This window comes from Puma concolor, chromosome B3 (genome assembly GCF_028749965.1).
Source record: "Puma concolor isolate L17-30 chromosome B3, mPumCon1.1.hap2, whole genome shotgun sequence".
In the NCBI taxonomy this organism is placed as follows: domain Eukaryota; kingdom Metazoa; phylum Chordata; class Mammalia; order Carnivora; family Felidae; genus Puma; species Puma concolor.
In genome coordinates this window covers 78,610,668-78,636,063 of record NC_141672.1, presented here as the reverse complement: position 1 = coordinate 78,636,063, position 25,396 = coordinate 78,610,668, and the positions used below count along the sequence as shown (strand labels likewise).

The window sequence follows — 25,396 nt, the reverse complement described above, 5'->3', positions numbered from 1 at the left end:
GGTACAATCACATAATTCTATATGTAGCATTATCTCATTTTCTGATGATTTTAAGGATGCTCAAACCAGTAGGAACCACAGAAGAATCTTACCATGTAAGACTTGGTAAAGAAGACAGTGTCAAAGTATTTTTCTCTATAAATATAAATGATGTAATTACCTTAGTTGTCTTCATTATAAAGATTTAACACCATCATTGTTATTCCATTTCATGCAGTACTTGAGTCTGCGTACTAGTTATGTATAGCTTCAAATTATGCATTTCTCAGTCTTATGGTACTAACAGGAGAAAATCTTGAGAATTATAAAAGCAATTTTGTAATATTTAATATGTAAAATTGGAAAATTAAAAGAAAAAATGTATATTTATTAATTTAGTTTTTTTAACAATTTGCAAGCCTCTTCATTAAATATATCCATCATATAGATGGATTCCATTCTGTTACGATAGATGAAATCATTCATTATGACAATTTATACACATGACCAAAGATAAAATATCTTTAAAATCTATATTTTTCTGCTCAGACACAGACAAAAATAAGATAGAGTATGAAAAAGAAAATAATTCTTCCTAACATAAGTCACAGTTAAACCTTAAGTGGAAAGTTTAAACTTTTGCATGGTCTGTATTATACAGACATGATGAGCTGAACAGGAATGAAAAATAATTGGATAAAGTGGATAGGGCCTGGTTTGGTTTCTCTGTAGCAGGAATTTGTCTGAGAATGGGATGCTTGACCTGTGACTGGAGAGCCTGGCTCTTTCTGTGCCTTTTTTGTGACTAAAGTATGAAAACGTACTGCACTCTTTTCCACTGAGGGCACTTGTCTGGGGAAGAAAAGCTGTGGGATGCCCAATACTGAGTCTCTGTATTCAGTAACAAAGTCTTTTCCATACATTTCCACAAATGCACTTAAACAATATATGTGGAAATGTGTAACTGGCAGTTCTTTTAATAAGAATAAAGGCTGTGCACTTTTTAGTGATCTTGAGGGTTTTTTTAAATGAATCATCTTATGAGAGAATTAAGCCATGTATAGATTATCTAACCCAAGGGGAATATTCACTTTTATAGGCAAAATTCAAATTCTGCCAAAATAGCCATTATAAATATTTTCCTGATTAAAAAATAAACTTTTACAATTAATAGAAAAAGACTTAACATTATAAATACACAAAGGACTTTATTCTCATATATTGGTCAAGTTTGAAATATTAAAGTAACTTTTAAATGTAGTTAGGGGGCACTGGGTGGCTCAGTTAGGTTAAGTGAGAGACTCTTAATTTGAGCTCAGGTCATGATCTCATGGTTCTTGAGTTCGAGCCCTGGTGTTGGGGGTCTGTGCTGACAGCACAGATTCTGCTTTGGATTCTCTCTCTCTCTGTCCTTCTCTCTGCCTTTCCCCTGCTTGTACACACACTCATTCTCTCTCTCTCTCAATACACACACACACACACACACACACACACACACACACACACACACGTTGGAAGAAGACCAGTGGATTTAGAAAAATAGAAGATAGTCCTTGGCTTGCACAATTACCAAAAACAAATATATTACCAGTACAATTAGATAATTATATTGAATAGAAAGTTATATAACTTCAGTGAAGAAAATACTTGTAGACTTGAGGGAGAAGATTTTTTTAAAAAATACTGATTGAAATTAATCATTGCTCTCACCTAATGTTCCCTAAGTGTTTTCTGTGTTGAAATACATACTGAATGTATGAAAGTAAAAACATATGTGAGTAAATTAATATGAAAAAAATAAGTCAATGTTTCCCATTTTATTATTTGAAGTGTTGATAGATTACATTTTAGACTTATCACAAATGCTAAACTTAGCCAAGTAAGAATCCGATTTTTCCATTATTTTACGACATTCTAAATTCTTTTAGTTTTTTTTATTCCAAACATATTAAACTAACCCAAGTTAGTATTGCAAAAAATAAACTCGCACTGTAAAACTGACCCCTAAAATCAGGAATGTGAGTGCTATTTATCAGTCAGACTAGCTGTTCCTCTTACTGAAATTAGATACATTTATGCAGTTGCTAGTTGACCCAAATTATCTTTTACTGTTGCCCTCATTATCAGATAATATGGTTATCATTCAGTTCTAAGTTTCTGTAAAATTCAGTTCTGAGTTTTTCTTTTATTAAAGTGTGCAACTGCAGTTTGGTGTTAGCACTGCTATCTAAACCTACCAGTTCTAGCTGAGGAGTGGTCTCTTTAAAGACGTGCAGACACAGTGAGATCCTGAATATATATCTTTTTTTACACCATGAATATATATGGCCATCATTTGCAGTTTTTTTTAAAAAAGGGCAAGAATCATATACATAAGGTATAGGCTTGTGATCAACTCCCAAAGGGAATTATTAAAATAAATATGCTAGGGTTCCCTAGAGTTCAGAGCAAGGACCTCTTCTCTCATTATTTAAGTGGATTGTGTATTCATGAAGTATATCAGCCATGTGAACTTTCTCTAGTAAGTGCTTCGTACTAACTCAGGTGTTTTGGTTGGGGCAGGATGAGCACATTGATAGAAAATTGATCTATTATAGATTATAGTCTTGAGGAAATAATAATTCTATTAATTTGATTTCCTCAATCTGAATATTTGTGATTAATTTGGTAATTGAATGTATTTATTCAAGTAAAGTTAAAATATTACCCACACTGAACAAAGCATATAAGGAAATTCACAAGTATAGGCCAATTCTTAGCAGAGAAAAATCTCCTTTAACATGTAAAGAGAGAGAGGGAAAAAGAGAGCAGAAAGAGCTTGAATGAGCAAGCTGGGGAGGCTTTCACCATGGTAATCGATAAAGGAATAATGGTAATCAATAAATGATTGGTTAGTGGAGTTTTGCAATCAACCATTCTAAAGATAGAGAATTTTGCTAGCTCTTTATAATTATATAGAACTTCATGGTAACTCAAAAGTATTAAAAAAGATCTGTAGCAACACCTTTACAAAACAATGTAATTAAGCAAATAAAATTCTTAAAGCTATCAGTGTAACAATATGATTGCAGATGAGTTCATATGGTACAGAAATTTTTCTGAATACTCTTAAATACAACTCTTCCATGCTTGTCCAATTAAAAGCCTCTTGAAAAGATTACAAGAAAGCGAGGGTAACAAATATATGATACGTGTGGTGCCACATTAATTTCCAAAGGCCACAACAGACATTGTTAATAAATTTTTCACACTTTTTGATTGAAACCAAGAATTTGTTTTTTAATTTAGTTCCTTATACAGCCACAGCGATTAGAATTGCCATGAAAAATAAACCTTTTAAGAATATTTATGGTAAGTGTGTGTCACAGTTCAGTGTGGCATTTGAGATGCTTCAAGAAGAAGACTCTTAAATATAGAAATCAAAAGATAATATTAGAACAGTATTATGTGCTCTGACCTAATTGTCCAAACCAGTTGGTAAGGATGGCATGCATAGAATTTTTCAGAATCAATCTGAACTGTTAGAAGCACACAATCTGGAGCCAAACTAAACTAGGACAAATATATTTTAAAAGGATGAAGAAGGGAATAAACAGGAAAAATATCTAAGTTTGATATACAAAGTACATTGTAAAGCTTTTGCACTGCAAAGAAAACCATCAACAATACAGAAAGTTATCATACTGGCTGGGGGAAGGTTTTTGCAAGTAATATATCCAATAAGGGGTTAATACCCAAAATATGTAAAGAATTCATACAACTGAACACACAAAAAGGAAAAAATCTGACAAAAATGGGCAGAGGACCTGAACAGACATTTTCCAAAGAAGCCATATAGATGGTCAACAGGCTCATGCAAAAGTGCCCAACATGACTAATCATCAGGGAAATGCAAATCAAAACCACAATGACATAATACCTTAAACTTGTCAGAATGGCTAGAATAAAAAAGACAAGACATAACGATTGTTGGTGAGGATGTGGAGAAAAAGGAACCTTGTGCACCTACCTCTGTTGGTGGGATGTAATGTACAGGCACTGTGGAAAACATTATGGAGATTTCTCTAAAAATTAAAAATAGAATTACCATGTTATCTAGTAATTCCACTGTTGGATATTTAACCAAAGAAAATGAAAACGCTAATTTGAAACGATTTATGCACCCCCTACATTTATTGTAGCATTATTTATAATATCCAAGATATGGAAGCAACCAAAGTGTCCGTTACTAGATGAATGGATAAGGAAGATATTATACATGTGCATGCACACACACACACACACACACAGAGAGAGAGAGAGAGAGAGAGAGAGAGGGAGAGAGAGGAGTATTACTCAGCCATAAAAAAGGATGGAGTCTTGCCATTTGCAACAACATAATGATCTACAGGATGTTAAGTGAAATAAGTCAGAGAAAGACAAATGCCATATGATTTCACTCATATGTGGAATCTAAAAATAAATGAGTTAAAAAAAACAACAAAACCCAGAATTCGACATATAAATACAGTGAACAAACTAATGCTTGCCAGAGGTGAGGCAGGTAGGGGGATGGTGATGGTAAGTGGGAGATACAGGGTGCCTGTTATGGAAAGAACAAGTCACAGGAATAAAAGGCACAGTATAAGAAATACAGTCAATGAAATTACATTACTGTTTTATGGTGACAGATGGAGCTACACTTGTGTTGAGCATAGCATAATGTAAAAGTTTGTCAAAACCCAACGATGTGCACCTTAAAGTAATGTAATATGTGTGTCAACTATACTCAAAGAAAAATTTTCAAACAAAAATATTTTTATTTTATTTTATGAAAAACTCAAACAAAAATATTATTTTTCTAAACTGAGACATTTAGGGGCACCTGGGTGGCTCAGTCGGTTAAACATCTGACTTTGGCTCGGGTCATGATCTCATGGTTTGTGGGTTCGAGCCCCATGTCGGGCTCTGTGCTGACAGCTCCGAGCCTGGAGCCTGCTTCAGATTCTGTCTCCCCCTCTCTCTGCCCCTCCCCCCATTGTGCTCTCTCTCTCTCTCTCTCTCTCAAAAATAAATAAATATTTAAAACAATTTTTAAACTGAGACATTTAAAAATGTTTAAAAAGACTTCAAAAAAGATGTCCCCAAGATGTTCAAATACTTTTAGGTTTTCTATTTGCCTTTGGAAGTCTTTACAGTTTCCACATACTCATTGTTTGTGTTTATTTAATAAATTCAGGTTTACTATCTGAAACAGCCCAAAAACTATTCCCTTCTGCTTTCACTTTTGATGCATTATATTCTCTACTTATGAGGACTGAGGTATATACCAAACTGTAATAAATATGGCATCCTCTCCTTCCCTTTCTCAAAACACTTCGATGGCTTTACATTGGCAATAAAAAGGAATCCATTAGGCCTGAAAACTCTGGTCTCTTCCCTTCTATAATATCTCAGCACAGGGGTGCCTGGGTGGCTCCATGGCTTAAGCATCCAACTTCAGCTTATGATCTCATAGCTCATGAGTTCGAGGCCTCTGTCAGGCTCTTTGCTGACAGCTCAGAGCCTGGAGCCTGCTCCAAATTTTGTGTCTCCATCTCTCTCTGTTCCTTCCCCCCTCACACACACTCTCTCTTTCTCTCTCAAAAATAAATAAACATTAAAAATTTTTTTTAAAAATCTCGGCATAGATCTTTTCCCTTTCATTCATCCATCTCCTTCACAAGGTTTACTTTTAATACTTACAAACTCTTTCTCACTTCACAATGTCTATGTACACTGCCCTTTTCCTGGAATATTCTTTTCCTTGCACAAATGTCTAATTCTAGGGCTTTCTTAATGTGTTGGTATAAACAGCTCTCCTTAAAGTGATCTTCTGAGACAACCACTCCTAACATAGATCTCTCGCTTTGGTATTCTCTCCAGAGCAGGGACCAGGTCTGTGTCTATAACCACAACCATATATCTGTATTGCTTTGGACAGTGCTTGGTACCTAGTAAATATTTTTTTATTGTTTCATAAATGACTGAATTCAGTTGAAAAATCATTGTGTACATATTTTCTGGTACAGCAAGCTGCACTAAGCAGTTCATGGTTTTAATCTGTAATATTTGTGTTGATATTGATTCTTAGAAAACTATTTGAGTACACAAAGGTATGTTGGAAACATTTATTTTTAGGCATATTTTTTTACATTCTACTAAAGATGATTAGCATATTGAGGCTATAGTGTGAGAAAGTACTCTTATCCCCATTCAAATCACAATGCCTCTGTGAAGACTCCATATGGTTAACAAATATTGATGGATGTTTTCACACCTATGAAGTTACTTAATATAACTTTAGAAATAAAAATTGATAATAAACACCATATAGTGTGCTCTCTTACTAAATTTACCCATTTTTACGTACTGGGCCATTAAAACTATAAAATTTTTGTAAGAAGACATATGATTGGATATTTTAAACAGTCATCAGGGTCGTTTCCCTGACTTCTAAGGAAAGAAAGTACAAGGAAGTAATGAATGCACACTAATTTATGTATTAAATTACTGCTATGAACATTTTCCATTAGATTTTTAATAAAACTGACCTTAATATTCCACGAATTTTGAGGGAGGAAATTGAAAGTCTTTAAATTTTTAATTTTGATTGTTCTGATAAATATTAAATTTGATATTTAATATCAAAACCCCAATAGCAGAGAACACAAAACAGTCAGCTGTTATAAACGTTCTTTAGGAAGTGAGCCAAGAGCCAATATGCTGGCTGCTGAGTCTCTTAATGGCTGCTTTCATTTCTTGATTCCTCAGAGTATAAATAATTGGATTAAGGAGAGGGGTGATTATAGAGTAAAACACAGAAAGAAACTTATCTACAGAGTAACTCTTGAACGGGAAAACATAGATGAAGATAGCAGGACCAAAGAAGAGAGTGACCACAGTAATGTGAGCAGACAGTGTGGACACTGCCTTAGAGGATGCACTGGAGGAGTGCTGCCAGATGGTGACCAGCATGACAATGTAGGATATGAGCAGGAGAATGAAGCAGATCAGGGACAGGAAGCCACTATTGGCAATCACCAAGAGCTCTAGGATATAGGTCTCAGTGCAGGCAAGCTTGATGACCAGGGGAAGGTCACAGAAAATGCTGTCCACAACATTGGGACCACAGAAGGGTAAACCTACCGTGAAAACCATCTGGCTTGTGGTATGTATGGACCCAATTGCCCATGAGAGCAGCAGAAACCCGATGAGCACCCTGTGATTCATGATGGTCTGATACTGCAAGGGCTTGCATATGGCAACATACCTGTCTATGGCCATAGCTATCAGAAGAGACATCTCTCCACCCCCAAAGAAGTGCATAAAAAACATCTGAGCCATGCAGCCCCACAGGGAGATGGTCTTGCGTTTTCTAAGGAGGTCTGCAATCATTTTGGGAGTTGCAGCAGAAGAAAGACATAAATCAAAAAATGACAAATTTGCCAGAAAGAAATACATGGGGGAGTGAAGATGCGTATCAACTATCACGGAGATCACAATGAGGAGGTTTCCTACTATGATGGCTACATAGACAAGGAAGAAGACTGCAAAAAAGAATATTTGAATTTCTTGAGAAGTGGAAAGTCCCAGCAAGATGAACTCAGACACACTTGATCTGTTGTTGGGGACATCCATTCATCCTTTCATATGAGTTTATCAGAGGTTGCCTAGAAGAGGGAAAAACACACAGAATGTCATAGGGACTGACAAGTCCATAAACTTGATCTTTACTCACATACTGTCTCTTATCCAGGCAAACAACCCTGTTGCTACTATGACTACTTCTTTCGTATTTTACAGGAGATATTTCACTGGACCACATAGTATAGAAACTGGAGGGAATGGAGACAACTAAATAAAATGGGTGTATTTGTTGGTAGGGGCAAGGTCAGTTGGACATTAGAGAAAACCTCTCCCTTCTTGTTCAGCTGCAGATCAGACTGTGTGTGAGCATTTAATTTATTAGAATGATATAAAGGAATTTTGGAAGGCAAAAGCAAGATAAATTTTATCTCTTGCAGGAAGTGCATTTACTGACATTTTTTGTGACATTCCAGTATGCAGTAAAAAGTTTGCCATATTAAATATTGCTGAAATCACATAAAGTGCATTATGCTTCTTGAAAAGAACTAATTATAGATCATAAACATATATATTGTTGTTAGAAGATTGAATGTGGAGACAGTTATATCATTAACTGAGATCAAACCCAATTACTGAGGAAAGATTAAGGTTTTTAGACTTGAATGACCCAGATTGACTCTCAAAACTACAGATGCTCATCTAAATATTGCCTAATTCTTCATTTCATATGACCAGACATAAAGTGTCCCATCTGTGCATTCTTATCCAGTTGTTGGAAAATTGGATCAAATAACCATTTTATGTAATATTTTTTTAATCTTTGTTTATTTTTGAGAGAGAGTGTGTGACCAGGGGAGGGGACACAGAATCCAAAGCTAGCTCTAGGCTCTGAGCTGTCAGAACAGAGCCCGATGCAGAGCTTGAACTCACAAGCCGTGAGATCATGACCTGAACCAAAGTCAGATGCTTAACCGACTGAGCCACCCAGGCAACCCTCTGATATTTGTTAAGTCATATGTTATAACATATCTGAGTGTATAGAAATACCTAAATTACTACTAGTAGGACTAGTGAAGTTTTCCTTTGTAGTCTTGTTCCTCTTTCCTCCATTAGTGAGGGATAAAGAGTACGGTGAATCATTTATCTTTGTAAACATGACCTAACAAAACTTAAAATGTGATATATTCTTTGAAGAGAGTACTGTCTTGGATTACTTAGCCTACTTGAACTTGTACTTCCTAACAATTATTTTCTTTAAATTTCCTTTAACTTTTACCTTTGTCAAAGATGGAAAAAAGTCATAGATATTATGTTGCTTGCTGACTGAAGTGGATTCAGCCAAGCTAAATGAACTTTAAAAAATACACACAAGTAAAAAGAATAGGTCAGTGCTCAATCAATTTAAATTCACCTACTTAAGACCTTCCTTGTTTGGCTGATTTTAGCTCTATTTTTCAAGTCTTATTCCAGGCATGTTGTTGATCTCGAGTCTTTTCCTTGCTTTTATGAGAGCCTAGACCCAGGGCTAATGCAGATTGTCAGAAAAGAAAATAGAATATATGTGATTTGGGGAGTATATTTAACCTTTTAGTTACACAGTTCAAATTTTTAAAAATATAGTATATCTAGATAACCATAAAAAACATTTAATCATATTCTCTATTCTATGCATGGTTACTATCACTAACACCCACAGTTCTTGTAAATGGCCCATAATCTTCCATTTTTGACACTATCATTCAGAATAGCATAAAAATTTCTTCTTTCACAAGGTAATAAAACAAAAATGGACATCTTAGTTCTCATTCACAGATGTGAATCTATATTTCTTATTTGTGCTTTGCACTCATCTGTAAGACAATGATCTTATCTAAACTATAGTCCTTGGACCTTCCGTATTTCTCTGAAGTATGAAATAAGTGCAGCTTTAGGTACACAAGGGTCTGGCAAAGACAGAGTTCTAGACAAGATGCTATTTCTAATTTTTTCTGGCTTATTAAGTGTTTAACTACTTGGTCATTTCCAGATTGTTACCATAGGAAAGTTGCATTTTCTCATATGCTTTTCTAGCAATTTCTAACAAGTATAATGATACCATCAATATTTTATGAGTGGTGACATTCTATTATTTTCAAAGTCATGAATCAAGCGTTTTATCCTTGCATTTTTAAAAACAACAAAGGAACTTTCTCTATATTTCTGCTATAACTGAAAGAATAAATTCATTCAACCTGATATGTGTAGCCAAAAAATTTGAACATACCTAGATTTCTCTTCTCTAAGAATAATTTATTTGGCCTGGATTGCTGGATCATAATCTTACTTTCCAGTAATTATTGGTATAGTATTTTCTGATTTTTGTATTTTTTTTCAATTGTAACAAGATCAGGTTGGTTCCAGTGTAATTTTCCCCTTTCAGTCCTCCCCTCAGTTATCATTTTTGGCATATGTATGTATCATTTATGGACACATTTAATGTTACTAATGAAAATAATGTGATCAGTGTGGCATATTGGTAGAGTAGCATGTCAGGATTATGTAACCTACCAGTATGCACTTGGACCTCAGAAGTAACATCAGTATGAAATGGATGCTTAATCTTCATCATTCAGTGACTTTATTTTCTTCTCTGGACTTCAAAAGACAGCAGTATATAAGTGTATCCCTTGGTAGGAGGCACAAAAGAGAGAACTCATTTGATTGTTTTAGATTCCTCAGAGACTGGCAGTAAAATAGTAATTGGGATTATTAAAAAAGACTCTTGACATTACAGAAATGAGATGCATTTTTCATCTATAAAATTGAAAATATTTTAAATTTTTTTTTTCCAACGTTTATTTATTTTTGCGACAGAGAGAGACAGAGCATGAACGGGGGAGGGGCAGAGAGAGAGGGAGACACAGAATCGGAAACAGGCTCCAGGCTCTGAGCCATCAGCCCAGAGCCTGACGCGGGGCTCGAACTCGCCGACGGCAAGATCGTGACCTGGCTGAAGTCGGACGCTTAACCGACTGCGCCACCCAGGCGCCCTAAAATTGAAAATATTTTAAAGGCAACAATCCATGACTCAGGTGGTAGTGGAGAGATAGGAATAGAGTTGAATTATGAGAATTTTGCATGATGTTCATTCTTTTGCTGTAGTTTGCTTTCTCCAAAAAGCATTGATAAATGTGATATTTAGGAAAAATATAAATATTCTAGATTATTTAAATTCTACATTTTATTAAGGCTGAGATTTTCACATTTAAACTTGAATCTCTCTGGACTTTTGAGAAATAATGTGAAATGATTTTTCATCATTGCAATTAAATAATACTTCATTCCACTAAGAATTTGTTATGCTTTCTTTATAACCTTTTTAAATTATCTGATAAATCAGACTCTTCTTCAGGTGCACCCATTTGCTGTTTTGTTTCCCTGATAATTTTTGAGGAGGTACTATATATTTTATTACTCATTAGTTTATAGTATATTTAATGTATGGAAAGGCAAGTCTGATCTCATTGGTTTTTTAATTCAGAGTGATCTTGACTATTTTCATAACTTTTTATTCTAAATTAAATTGGTTTATTTTCTAAGTTTAAATAAGTTCCACTGATGTTTTGATTTCACAGCGTTAAACAATATGAAAGGTAGAAAAAAGAAACAGAATTACAAAATTGAGTCTTTCTTCCAGAAGGATTCTATGTCACTGTAAATGTCTACCTACTTGTATGACACAACAAAAATTTCCCATGTTGATCATCAACACATTTTTTGGGGGGGGTAGTAACACGTGTTTTGTTAAATGTAAGTTTGCATATTTCCTACTTTGATGCCCTACTTAATATGATCTTTTCCTTAAACATAATTGATTTTATTGCTATTGTTTCCATTTTTTTACATATTTACATGGTACATGGTTTCTTTTTTTTTTAATATGAAATTTATTGTCAAATTGGATTCCATACAACACCCAGTGCTCATCCCAACAGGTGCCCTCCTCAATGCCCATCACGCACCCTTCTCTCCCTCCCACTCCCCATCAACCCTCAGTTTATTCTCAGTTTTTAAGAATCTCTTACGGTTTGGCTCTCTCCCTCTCTAACTTTTTTTCCCCTTCCCCTTCCCCATGGTCTTCTGTTAAGTTTCTTAGGATCCACATAAGAGTGGTACATGGCTTCTTGTGGAAAGTTCTTTTGTAATTTTTTTCCCCAGTTCATTGTCTTCTTTGTTTTAGGTTACTGGTAAAAGGATCAACAAACATTAATAATATTTTTTCTAATACATTTCTTGTGCCATATTCCATTAACTAGAATTTTAGAGTACTTGTTAGTTTCTCAAACATGACACTTCCATCTTTCTTGAAAATGAAAGCTCATTTTCTTGGAATCAGGTGTCTGTGCACTTCCATGATGTTTCCAGCACTGGCCGCAAGGCTGCATCTCACTAACCTGCGCACATTTAGCAATGTGTCCAGCCCATGTATGCAGTCTGGTGAGTAGATTTCTCCCATCCTTCATTAGTAACAGATGACTGAATTCATTAAGCGACACTGTGCTACCTTCCTTACAAGTAGAAGTGGCAAAGATGTAAGTAAGTGGTAAGATGTAGGTAAACAGTATTATCACGCAGCTACTTGGTGAAAATTTATTGTAAGGGCTCACTCCTGAGAGAGTTATGCCCTTTGTCTCCCAACTTCACATTTTCTCAAGTCTAATTAGAAATGTGTTAGTTTTTATACTAACATTTAGTAATGTAAATATAGTTAAAATGCTGTCAGTTAGACAATATACATATATAAAACAGAAGGATGTTAAGTAATTACTCAAGTGACAAAATATCTGAGTTGTTAACAGTAAATGTTCAGGGAAACCAAAGATGATCATCAGCAGGAACCTACAACCAAAACTAAGCTGGAGGGGCAAGAGAAGACGCAGTCTTACCGCATGCAGCCCAAGAGTGTGATCATGTATTCATTTTCTTCTTCTTGCTTAACACATTTCCATAAAGATAGGGACTTCTTCCAACACAAATTTATTATTTTACAGTCATGTAGGTCCAAAATCCAACATTGGTCTTACTAGGATACAATCAAGTTGTTGGTAGGACAATATTCCCTACTGGAGGCCTTGAGGGAGAAACCATTCCCAGACTCATACTGGCTATGGGCCAAATTTAGTTCCACATTGTTGTACAATAACATCTCCATTTCTTTGCTGATTTTTAGTCAGGGGTTATTCTCACCTTCTAGACTTTGCCTATATTCCTTGGTCATGTCTTCTTCCTCTTCAGAGCCAGAAACAGTGAATCAAAGCTTCCTCAAGTCTCATCCTTCCTGGCTTCTTTTTTCTTTGGATTCATGAAAAGTTCAATGCTTTTAAATATTCATGCATTACATTGAGGCCATCCAGACTATCCAGGATAATCTCCCCATCTCAAGGTTTATAACCAATCATATCTTTAAAGTTCTATTTGCCATATTAGTTAACATATTCACACGTTTCCATGATTAGGGTGTGGACTTCTTTAGGGGACAGTTATTCTGTGTATAGCGTCTTGTATACAAAGGTGGGAAATGTAGTGGCCAATTTCACTAGGCGAACTAGAGTCACAGAAGTGTTGCTGAGTTCCAGAGTGAGCCATAGAACTAATGCAGACATTTGGGCTGAGGCAGTGTGTGTGTGTGTGTGTGTGTGTGTGTGTGTGTGTGTATTCTTTACTCTCCTTTCCTCCCACTCTTAATTAATCTAACATTGATACCCATTTGTAACCATCTGGAGGTCAATTGATTTAGTGTGCTGGAAAAGCCTTCTTCATGGATTAGGGCTTGCAGTAATACAGAGCAAATTTGTAGAAATGAAAAGAATGGATTGGAAGGAAAATGGGTCTGTAATGGCACACATCCTTTTCTTATTGATTCAGTAGGGAATATTAATATGGCGTGTGGAATTTTTACAAATATGTTGTGACAAACTATTTTATTTTATTTTTTTTCAATATATGAAGTTTATTGTCAAATTGGTTTCCATACAACACCCAGTGCTCATCCCAAAAGGTGCCCTCCTCAATACTCATCACCCTCCTCTCCCTCCCACCCCCCATCAACCCTCAGTTTGTTCTCAGTTTTTAACAGTCTCTTATGCTTTGGCTCGCTTCCACTCTAACCTCTTTTTTTTTTTCCTTCCCCTCCCCCATGGGTTTCTGTTAAGTTTCTCAGGATCCACAAAAGAGTGAAACCATATGGTATCTGTCTTTCTCTGTATGGCTTATTTCACTTAGCATCACACTCTCCAGTTCATCCACGTTGCTACAAAGGACCAGAGTTCATTCTTTCTCATTGCCACGTAGTACTCCATTGGGTATATAAACCACAATTTGTTTATCCATTCATCGGTTGACGGATATTTAGGCTCTTTCCATAATTTGGCTATTGTTGGGAGTGCTGCTATGAATATTGGGGTACAAGTGCCCCTATGCATCAGTACTCCTGTATCCCTTGGGTAAATTCCTAGCAGTGCTATTGCTGGGTCATAAAGTAGGTCTATTTTTAATTTTTTGAGGACCTCCACACTGTTTTCCAGAGTTGCTGCACCAGTTTGCATTCCCACCAACATTTCAAGAGAGTTCCTGTTTCTCCACATCCTCGCCAGCATCTATAGTCTCCTGATTTATTCATTTTGCCCACTCTGACTGGCGTGAGGTGCTTTCTGAGTGTGGTTTTGATTTGTATTCCCTGATGAGGAGTGACGTTGAGCATCTTTTCATGTGCCTGTTGGCCATCTGGATGTCTTCTTTAGAGAAGTGTCTACTCATGTTTTCTGCCCATGTCTTCACTGGATTATTTGTTTTTTGGGTGTGGAGTTTGGTGGGCTCTTTATAGATTTTGGATACTAGCCCTTTGTCCGATATGTCATTTGCAAGTATCTTTTCCCATTCCGTTGGTTGCCTTTTAATTTTGTTGATTGTTTCCTTTGCTGTGCAGAAGCTTTTTATCTTCATAAGGTCCCAGTAGTTCATTTTTGCTTTTAATTCCCATGCCTTTGGGGATGTGTTGAGTAAGAGATTGTTACGGCTGAGGTCAGAGAGGTGTTTTCCTGCTTTCTCCTCTAGGGTTTTGATGGTTTCCTGTCTCACATTCAGGTCCTTTATCCATTTTGAGTTTCTTTTTGTGAATGGTGTGAGAAAGTGGTCTAGTTTCAACCTTCTGCATGTTGCTGTCCAGTTCGCCCAGCACCATTTGTTAAAGAGACTGTCTTGTTTCCATTGGATGTTCTTTCCTGCTTTGTCAAAGATTAGTTGGCCATACGTTTGTGGGTCTAGTTCTGGTGTTTCTATTCTATTCCGTTGGTCTATGTGTCTGTTTTTGTGCCAATACCATGCTGTCTTGATGATTCCAGCTTTGTAGTAGAGGCTAAAGTCTGGGATTGTGATGGCTCCCGCTTTGGTCTTCTTCTTCAAAATTACTTTGGCTATTCGGGGCTTCTTGTGGTTCCATAGAAATTTTAGGATTGCTTGTTCTAGCTTCGAGAAGAATGCTGGTGCAATTTTGATTGGGATTGCATTGAATGTGTAGATAGCTTTGGGTAGACATTTTGGGTATTGACATTTTGACAATCTTTATTCTTCCAATCCATGAGCATGGAATGTTTTTCCATTTCTTTATATCTTCTTCAATTTCCTTCATAAGCTTTCTATACTTTTCAACATACAGATCTTTTACTTCTTTGGTTAGATTTATTCCTAGGTACTTTATGCTTCTTGGTGCAGTTGTGAATGGGATCAGTTTCTTTATTTGTCTTTCTGTTGCTTCATTATTAGTGTATAAGAATGCAACTGATTTCTGTACATTGATTTTGTATCCTGCAACTTTGCTAAATTCATGTATCAGTTCTAGCAGACTTTTGGTGGAGTCTATCGGATTTTCCATGTATAATATCATGTCATCTGCAAAAAGTGAAAGCTTGACTTCATCTTTGCCAATTTTGATGCCTTTGATTTCCTTTTGTTGTCTGATTGCTGATGCTAGAACTTCCAGCACTATGTTAAACAACAGCGGTGAGAGTGGGCATCCCTGTCGTGTTCCTGATCTCAGGGAAAAAGCTTTCAGTTTTTCCCCACTGAGGATGATGTTAGCTGTGGGCTTTTCATAAATGGTTTTTATGATCTTTAAGTATGTTCCTTCTATCCCAACTTTCTCAAGGGTTTTTATTAAGAAAGGGTGCTGGATTTTGTCAAAGGCCTTTTCTGCATCGATTGACAGGATCATATGGTTCTTATCTTTTCTTTTATTAATATGATGTATCACGTTGATTTGCGACTGTTGAACCAGCCCTGCATCCCAGGAATGAATCCCACTTGGTCATGGTGAATAATTCTTTTTATATGCTGTTGAAATCGATTTGCTAGTACCTTATTGAGAATTTTTGCATCCAAATTTATCAGGGATATTGGCCTGTAGTTCTCTTTTTACTGGATCTCTGTCTGGTTTAGGAATCAAAGTAATACTGGCTTCATAGAATGAGTCTGGAAGTTTTCCTTCCCTTTCTATTTCTTGGAATAGCTTGAGAAGGATAGGTATTATCTCTGCTTTAAACGTCTGGTAGAACTTCCCTGGGAAGCCATCTGGTCCTGGACCCTTATTTGTTGGGAGATTTTTGATAACCGATTCAATTTCTTCGCTGGTTTGGGTCTGTTCAAGCTTTCTATTTCCTCCTGATTGGGTTTTGGAAGCGTGTGGGTGTTTAGGAATTTGTCCATTTCTTCCTGGTGTTCTAGTTTGTTGGCATATAATTTTTCATAGTATTCCCTGATAATTGTTTGTATCTCTGAGGGTTTGGTTGTAATAATTCCATTTTCATGATTTCATGATTTCATGATTTTTTCTATTTGGGTCATCTCCCTTTTCCTTTTGAGAAGCCTGGCTAGAGGTTTATCAATTTTGCTTATTTTTTCAAAAAACCAACTCTTGGTTTCGTTGATCTGCTCTTTTTTTAGATTCTATATTGTTTATTTCTGCTCTGATCTTTATTATTTCTATTCTTCTGCTGGGTTTAGGCTGTCTTTGTTGTTCTGCATCTATTTCCTTTAGGTGTGCTGTTAGATTTTGTATTTGGGATTTTTCTTGTTTCTTCAGATAGGCCTGGATTCCAATGTATTTTCCTCTCAGGACTGCCTTCGCTGCATCCCAAAGCTTTTGGATTGTTGTATTTTCATTTTCATTTGTTTCCATATATTTTTAAATTTCTCTCTAATTGCCTGGTTGCCCCATTCATTCTTTAGTAGGGTGTTCTTTAACCTCCATGCTTTTGGAGGTTTTCCACACTTTTTCCTGTGGTTGATTTCAAGCTTCATAGCATTGTGGTCTGAAAATATGCATGGTATGATTTCAATTCTTGTATACTTATTAAGGGCTGTTTTGTGACCCAGTATGTGATCTATCTTGGAGAATGTTCCATGTGCAGAAAGTATATTCTGTTGCTTTGGGATGCAGAGTTCTAAATATATCTGTCAAGTCCATCTGATCCAATGTATCATTCAGGGCCCTTGTTTCTTTATTGACCACGTGTCTAGATGATCTATCCATTTCTGTAAGTGGAGTGTTAAAGTCCCCTGAAATTACCACATTCTTATCAATAAGGTTGCTTATGTTTATGAGTAATTGTTTTATATATTTGGGGGCTCCTGTATTCGGCGCATAGACATTTATAATTGTTAGCTCTTCCTGATGGATAGACCCTGTGATTATTATATAATGCCCTTCTTCATCTCCTGTTACAGCCTTTAACTTAAAGTCTAATTTGTCTCATATCAGTATGGCTACTCCAGCTTTCTTTGACTTCCAGTAGCATGATAAATAGTTCTCCATCCCCTCACTCTCAATCTGAAGGTGTCCTCAGGCCTAAAATGAGTCTCTTGTAGACAGCAGATAGATGGGTCTTGTTTTTTTTTTATCCATTTTGATACCCTATGTCTTTTGGTTGGCGCATTTAGTCCATTTACATTCAGTGTTATTATAGAAAGATATGGGTTTAGAGTCATTGTGATGTCCGTAGGTTTCATGCTTTTAGCGATGACTCTGGTACTTTGTCTCACAGGATTCCCCTTAGGATCTCTTGTAGGGCTGGTTTATTGGTGATGAATTCCTTCAGTTTTTGTTTGTTTGGGAAGACCTTTATCTCTCCGTCTGTCCTAAATGACAGACTTGCTGGATAAAGGATTCTCGGCTGCATATTTTTTCTGTTCATCACATTGAAGATTTCCTGCCATTCCTTTTGGCCTGCTGTTTCAGTAGAGAGATCAGTCACGAGTCTTATAGGTCTCCCTTTATATGTTAGAGCACGTTTATCTCTAGCTGCTTTCAGAATTTTCTCTTTATCCTTGTATTTTGCCAGTTTCACTATGATATGTCATGCAGAAGATTGATTCAAATTACCTCTGAAGGGAGTTCTCTGTGCCTCTTGGATTTCGATGCCTTTTTCCTTCCACAGATCCGGGAAGTTCTCATCTATTATTTCTTCAAGTACACCTTCAGCACCTTTTCCTCTCTCTTCCTCCTCTGGAATACCAATTATGCGTAGATTATGTCTCTTTAGTGCATCACTTAGTTCTCTAATTTTCCCCTCATACTCCTGGAATTTTTTACCTCTCTTTTTCTCAGCTTCCTCTTTTTCCATAATTTTATCTTCTAGTTCACCTATTCTCTCCTCTGCCTCTTCAATCCGAGCCGAAGTTGTCTCCATTTTATTTTGCAACTCATTAATAGCATTTTTTAGCTCCTCCTGACTGTTCCTTAGTCCCTTGATCTCTGTAGCAATAGATTCTCTGCTGTCCTTTATACTGTTTTCAAGCCCAGCGATTAATTTTATGACTATTATTCTAAATTCACTTTCTCTTGTATTGTTGAAATCATTTTTGAGTAGTTTGTTAGCTGTTGTTATTTCCTGGATGTTTTTCTGAGGGGAATTCTTCTGTTTCGTCATTTTGGATAGTCCCTGGAGTGGTGCGGGACTGAGGGGCACTTCCCCCCCGTGCTGTCTTGAATAACTTGCGTTGGTGGGCGGGCACAGTCAGACCTGATGTCTGCCCCCAGCCCACCGCTGGGGCCACAGTCAGACTGGTACGTGCTTTCTCTTCCCCTCTCCTAGGGGCGGGATTCACTGTGGGGTGGCGTGGCCCTTCTGGGCTACTTGCACACTGCCCAGCTTGTGGTGCTGGGGATCTGGCGTATTAGCAGGGGTGGATCAGCAAGGTGCACAGGAGCGGGAGGGGCAGGGTCAGCTAGCTTTTCCTTTGGAGATCGGCTTTGGGAGGGGCCCTGCAGCACTGGGAGGGAGTCAGACCCGCTGGAGGGATGGATCCCCAGAAGCACAGCGTTGGTTGTTTGTGGCGTGCAAGCAAGTTCCCTGGCAGGAACTGGTTCCCTTTGGGATTTTGGCTGGGGGATGGGCGAGGGAGATGGCGCTGGCGAGCGCCTTTGTTCCCCAACAAGCTGTGCTCTGTAGTCCGGGGCTCAACAACTCTCCCTCCCGTTGTCCTCCAGCCTTCCTGCTCTCTGAGCAGAGCTGTTAGCTTATAACCTTCCAGGTGTCAAGTCCCTCTTGTTGTCAGAACACACTCCGGCCATCCCCTCTGCTTTTGCAAGCCAGACTGGGGGGCTCTGCTTGGCATGCAGGCCGCCCCTCTGCCCTGGCTCCCTCCCACCAGTCGGTGGAATGCGCACCGCCTGCTGCCCTTCCTACCCTCTTCTGTGGGCCTGTAGTCTGCGCCTGGCTCCCGAGACTCCGTTCTGCTAGTCTTCTGGTGGTTTTCTGGGTTACTTAGGCAGGTGTAGTTGGAATCTAAGTGATCAGCAGGATGCGCGGTGAGCCCAGCATCCTCCTACGCACCATCTTCTCTCTCTCTTTTTAAAAATAAATAAAATAAATAAATAAATAAATAAATAAAAATTTAAAAAAAGACAAACTATTTTAAAAAAGAGCATACATATAGGAAGCTTTGGAGTCTCTGGTGATATTGTGACCCTGCCATGCCAACGTTGGACTAAAATGCTATGATTTCTTTTACCCTAGGGAAAAAAAAAAAACTTCTATTTAATTTAATTGAAACGCTATAATCATGGTTGATTACTAGCAAGACCAACAGCTACAAATACAATTCTAGTCAAGGTCATGTGGTACACAGTTACCTAAAAGGAAGTTAAGTGAAATTTTCAATATTCCTATGATAGGGCATAAGAAAAATAACATTTCCTCTCCCCAGATTAAGTGAATGTAAAGAACCAAGTGTGAGGATAAAAACCTCATTCATTTAAGATGGCAGGTAATGCCACATTTATGAAGTTTTGGAGAGTTTTACAGGGCAAGGATGCTGAGGCATCACTTTAAAAGTTAAAATATTGCATCTTGTACCATCACCATACACTAAGAAGAAAGCTTAATGTCTGGTAGTCCTCTCCAAGTTCGCAGTATATTCCAACTTGTATATATTACTTATTTATTGATTGACATGAGGCTTCCAATTTTGTGAACTTAGTTCAGGAAAGACATCTTTGCAGATCTAGTACAGAGTAAATGCAGTCTTACTACTAAGGCCATATATCCAGGAACATCCAACAGTATTAGAGTTACCCAGCTGGAAATAGACCTTTTATAAGTTATGCCATATCCTAACAGAATCACAATGTAGTTTCATAGGATTATGTAGCATGGCTCTGCCATGTGCAGCAGAGAACTATACATGAGTTGGAAGTCAGCTCGTGGCATTCTACTATGCCCCAGTAGATATGGACCACCTGATCATGGCACTTCAACTGACTATAGGGATGGAGCTGTCCATCATGCTTTGTGTCATTTTATATTAAGACTGATTAGAGAGCATCACAATTTTTAGATTGTATCCTGCTATCTTGATATGGCATCTTCTAGAACGTAGTGTATGCTCTTACTTAATGGCATTATATGTATTCTTTTTCCCAGTAATAAGATTCTGCAGGCTTGGGAGCAAGGATATTCCTCATAGAGCTTCAATCCCTGTAAAACACTTGTACAATTTATGCTTTATTTTCCCACAACTTCATGCTCTCTAGTTCTAGAAGAACTCCTTTCACCAGTGACACAGTAAGATTTCCATTAACTTCAAGCTATTGCTGCTACTCATTCACTTTGCATTTTTCTTTCTAAGAGACATGAAGGCAAGGAAAGGTGTCACCATCTTGTAAAGGGTAATTTACTGTGATCATCAGAAGAGATAGTACTGCTACTATACAGTGATTAAGAATGGTCATGGAAGATTTTTTTAAATCTGAATTGAAATATGGAATTGAACTATTGTACTTCTCAAGTGAAAAAAATGCATTGGAAGGTATTACAGAGATGACAGTGAAGAGGAAAAAAATTAGTGAACGTGAAGGCATAGCAATAACATTATACAAAATGAAACATGAAGAGGATAAAAATAATTTTTATTATACAACTCTTTTTAAAAGGTAAATGATAGTACACAGTGAATGTAATAACAATATGTTGTTGAATGTATTATCTCAATAGGTAATAGTACTCATTAATATAAAACAGCACAAACAGGCAAATGGAAGTACAATGTTATAACTTTCTTATATGATACCTGGAAATATGTAATATTGAATTTAGACTGTGATACATTAAAATGTACAGTATGTATTATCACCCTAAAATAAACACTAAAGGCTTCAAGAAAAGAGATAGCTAAGAGGTCAAGATTATTACTATGAATAAATTGAACTCAATAATAAATATAAACAAAGGAAATATAAATAACACTCAGTGTTCAAGAAAATACATAAATAAGACAAAAGTGGAAAAAACAGATGAAACACATATAAAATAAAAAGATGGTCAATTTTAACTGAACTGTGTCTATATATTATCATGATATCTGTAAATGACCTAATAACCTATTTAAAGGCAGAGATTATTGTATTGGTTAAGATTTATGTTACATACAAGAAACTGTGTTAAAAATAAAGAGCCATACAATGAGAAAGAATGAATTATGGCCCTTTGTAGCAACGTGGATGAACTGGAGAGTGTTATGCTAAGTGAAATAAGCCTTACAGAGAAAGACAGATACCATATGTTTTCACTCTTAGGTGGATTCTGAGAAACTTAACAGAAACCCATGCGGGAGGGGAAGGAAAAAAAAAAAGAGGTTAGAGTGGGAGAGAGCCAAAGAATAAGAGACTCTTAAAAACTGAGAACAAACTGAGGGTTGATGGGGGGGTGGGAGGGAGGGGAGGGTGGGTGATGGGTATTGAGGAGGGCACCTTTTGGGATGAGCACTGGGTGTTGTATGGAAACCAATTTGACAATAAATTTCATATATTGAAAAAAATAAAAATAAAAAAATAAAGAGCCATATAGATGAAGAGTAAAAGGATAGTAAAAGAAATACTATGTTACTATATTACTATTTAACCAGAGTGTGTTGTCTCTATTTACTATCATATCTTAACAAATTACCCCAAACGTAATGACTTAAAATAGCAAAACTTTATTCTCATACAATTCTTTAAGTCAAAAGTCTGATCCAACTCTCATTGGGCTATACTCGGAGAGTTGGCAGAGTTCCATTCCTTTCCAGAGACTATAAGAGTATCTGTTTCCTTCCCTTTTTCAATTAAACCAAAATGAAGCAGAGAATGTGAAAAATATAAATAAACATAAAACGTGACAAGAAAGAAAATTTTAATCCAGTCTATATCAATGATAATCCTATTATGTGTCTATCATTTTTTCATGACTATTGTCATGCATTTACACACACACACACACACACACACACACACACACAAACCCTGAAAGACGTCATACCATTTTTTTTTACAGGGTGCAGTACATATATATTTACATATATCAACATATTTGGCAAGATACCACATTTCTCTTTGTGATATTCCAATGTACCAATTAATAAAATCTCTCTGCCTTTGTACTAGTCATCTTCTCTGTCTAGAATTTTCTGTCCCTGGGAAATTGCACAGGTATTTCTCTCAAGTCACCTGGATATCAGCTAACTACCACCAACAAGACCTTGCTTAACAACCAAAAGCAAAGTAACTTCCATCTCCTGTCAAACTCTATCATGGCAGTATTTTTCACTTGCTTCAGAGCACTATCTCTCTTGGATATTATGGGGTTTTTTTCGGGCCAATTTAATACTTTAATCTGTTTTTATCTATTTCAATATAACCCCAAGAGACCTAGAATCTTACCTGCCTTATTCACATACCTAGAATAGTGCCTGAAAATTGGAATTGCTTAATAAATTCAGTATTTCCTAAAATGACTGACTCACATAGTACACTAATGAATAAATGATTTAATTAATTCCAACTGACCTTCCTCCTTTGTTGCATGTCTCACTCTTCTATTCCATTCAGCAAACCATGTGACGACTCAGTAACCTCCTCATGGAAGCTTTTACTTCCTGGTTGCGAAGGGTATAAATCACAGGGTTCATCAAAGGAAAGATCACTGTGTGAAAGAGGGAAACCACTTTGTCAGCTGGGAAGGCTCTGAAGGGGCGAGTATAGATGAAGATGGCAGGTCCAAACATGAGAAACACAATGATAATGTGTGTGGTACATGTGGAAAGAGCCTTGTGTTTGCCTTCAGAGGTGTGTCCCTTCACACGATAGAGGATGACAGCATAAGAGGCCAGAAGCCCCAGGAAGCACAGCAGGGTAAGCAGGCCACTGTTGGAGACCATCAGGAGCTCCACCACAAAGGTGTCTGTGCAGGCCAGCTTGATGACCTGTGGCACATCACAGAAGAAGTTATCCAGCTGGTTTGGGCCACAGAAGGGCAAGTGGAGAATAAGGGCTACTTGCACAATGGAATGAGTAAAGCCCCCAAGCCACAGAGCCAACAGCAAGGCATAGCAGATTCTAGGGTTCATAACAGTGGTATAGTGCAAAGGATGACAAATGGCCATGTAGCGGTCAAAGGCCATCACAACAAGAAGGAACATCTCCCCTGCCCCAAGAAAGTGCAAGAAAAAAAGCTAAGTGATGCAGCCCCTGTAGGAGATTATTTTCTTCTCAGAGAGGAAGTCCATCAGCATCCTGGGGGCCACAATGAAGGAGTAGGATGCATCCAGGAAAGCCAAATTGCCCAGAAAGAAGTAGAGGGGGGCTGTGAGGCCAGGGTCTGATCTGATGGTGAGGATGATGAGTAGATTTCCAGGGAGGTTGATGAGGTAGAAAACTAAGATTAGCACAAAGACCAGGAGTTGAGCCTGTTGAGACTGGGTCAGACCAAGGAGGATAAATTCTGTCACCACTGTGCTGTTCTCCCTCTCCATCTCTCCTCTGTCTGCAACATAACAACAAAATATTATCTGTTATAACCACCTTTTCATCTACTCCATAGCTCTTTTCAGATAAAAGCATTTACCACTTCCAACACTTGCCTAGCAGAAAAAAACACATGCCTGTAATTGTCTTATGTCTTGAGTTGACCTTTCTGCCCTTCATTTCTTGATTTCCCCCTAAGCCATTGTTCTTATAACCACTCTCATTCCCATTTAACCATGAGCTTCTATGTAATGTGCTCCTCTAGGACTCTGGGCTAGTTTGCTTGAGGTATAGTTGAAATTTCCTCATTAAAAAAACTTTAATCATTAAGAAATTTGTCAGGCTTGTTGTTCTTTTGGTTAGTGGTGGTGCACTGTCTCTAATGTTATAATAGTTGCTGGCTTTTGGTCACTTCTCATTCCCACAGACCAAAGTACTTTGGCAAATTCTTCTTTCATTTCTTTCCTGTAGACTCCCTAGTTCTATGCCTTCTTTTCTAAATGTGTTTCTTACTTGTTCTGCTTTGGTGTCCTTGTGCACCTTTATTCCAAAATGGTTTAGGGTCTCAAACAAGAATCCTACATTCTCCTAACTTAGAGGTTTTCCCCTACTTACCCTCTTGGTTGGTCCCCATCCTGAATCTACTACATACCCTGTTCTTAAATCCTAATTAATACTAACCCAGTTTTATTTGCTCACCATGTATCCATAACCTCCTTTTCCCTCAGATCTCAGAATGGTAGGCAAATGACATCCTTCCCACAAATATTTTCATGTAAAACTTATCATAATGTATAAAATATTTTCAATATCTCAACTAATAAATCAAAGCATGATAGAGTTGGAATTGTCCATATAGAACATAAAGTATGATGTACTCATTGGACATATGAGAAAAATAAAGGAATTGTAGTTAAGATTTTAATTTTGCAGCAACTTCTTCATTCTCATTTGCAAGTAGAGTAGAAAAAAATAAGAGGTATGTATTTCTTAGTTTAAACGGATTAGTACATTATTAATCAGAGTCTGTAAATTGCTATTACTTAATTGTAATATTGCTTGCATAAATATTTACACTTTCAGGCTATAATCTGGTCTAAATAAGAACTCTACTTAGAATTATATTTGTGGTTGTCTTCTAATTTGTATGTTACTATAATAGTAGAAACATACTTTATAAATAAATACTCATATATTTTGATATCTGTAGATGTTTGTTGGCACGAATGACTTAAAAACAAAAGATTGCTAATTGTAAAAAAATATTATAATGTGACATATAACAATATTTCCCTTGATTTTTAAAATTTTTTTTTAATGTTTATTTATTTTTGAGACAGAGAGAGACAGAGTGTGAGTGGTGGAGGGGCAGAGAGAGAGGGAGACACAGAATCTGAAACAGGCGCCAGGCTCTGAGCTGTCAGCACAGAGCCTGATGCAGGGCTTGAACCCACAAACCGTGAGATCATGACCTGAGCCAAAGTCGGATGCTTAACT

At 37.0% G+C, this 25,396-nt stretch overlaps 2 protein-coding genes across 2 annotated transcripts; both read right to left on the bottom strand.

The window, feature by feature from the left end:
- Window positions 1-6,696: 6,696 nt before the first annotated feature.
- Window positions 6,697-7,638, bottom strand: LOC112855926 (olfactory receptor 4K13-like). Its single transcript, XM_025919436.2, has one exon. It carries the CDS (start codon window positions 7,636-7,638, stop codon window positions 6,697-6,699), a length of 942 nt encoding a protein of 313 aa, XP_025775221.2.
- A 15,342-nt stretch (window positions 7,639-22,980) lies between these two features.
- LOC147580140 (olfactory receptor 4N5-like) lies at window positions 22,981-23,907 on the bottom strand. Its single transcript, XM_086708486.1, is given in 1 exon segment — window positions 22,981-23,907. A coding segment is annotated over 1 exon segment (927 nt).
- Window positions 23,908-25,396: the final 1,489 nt, after the last annotated feature.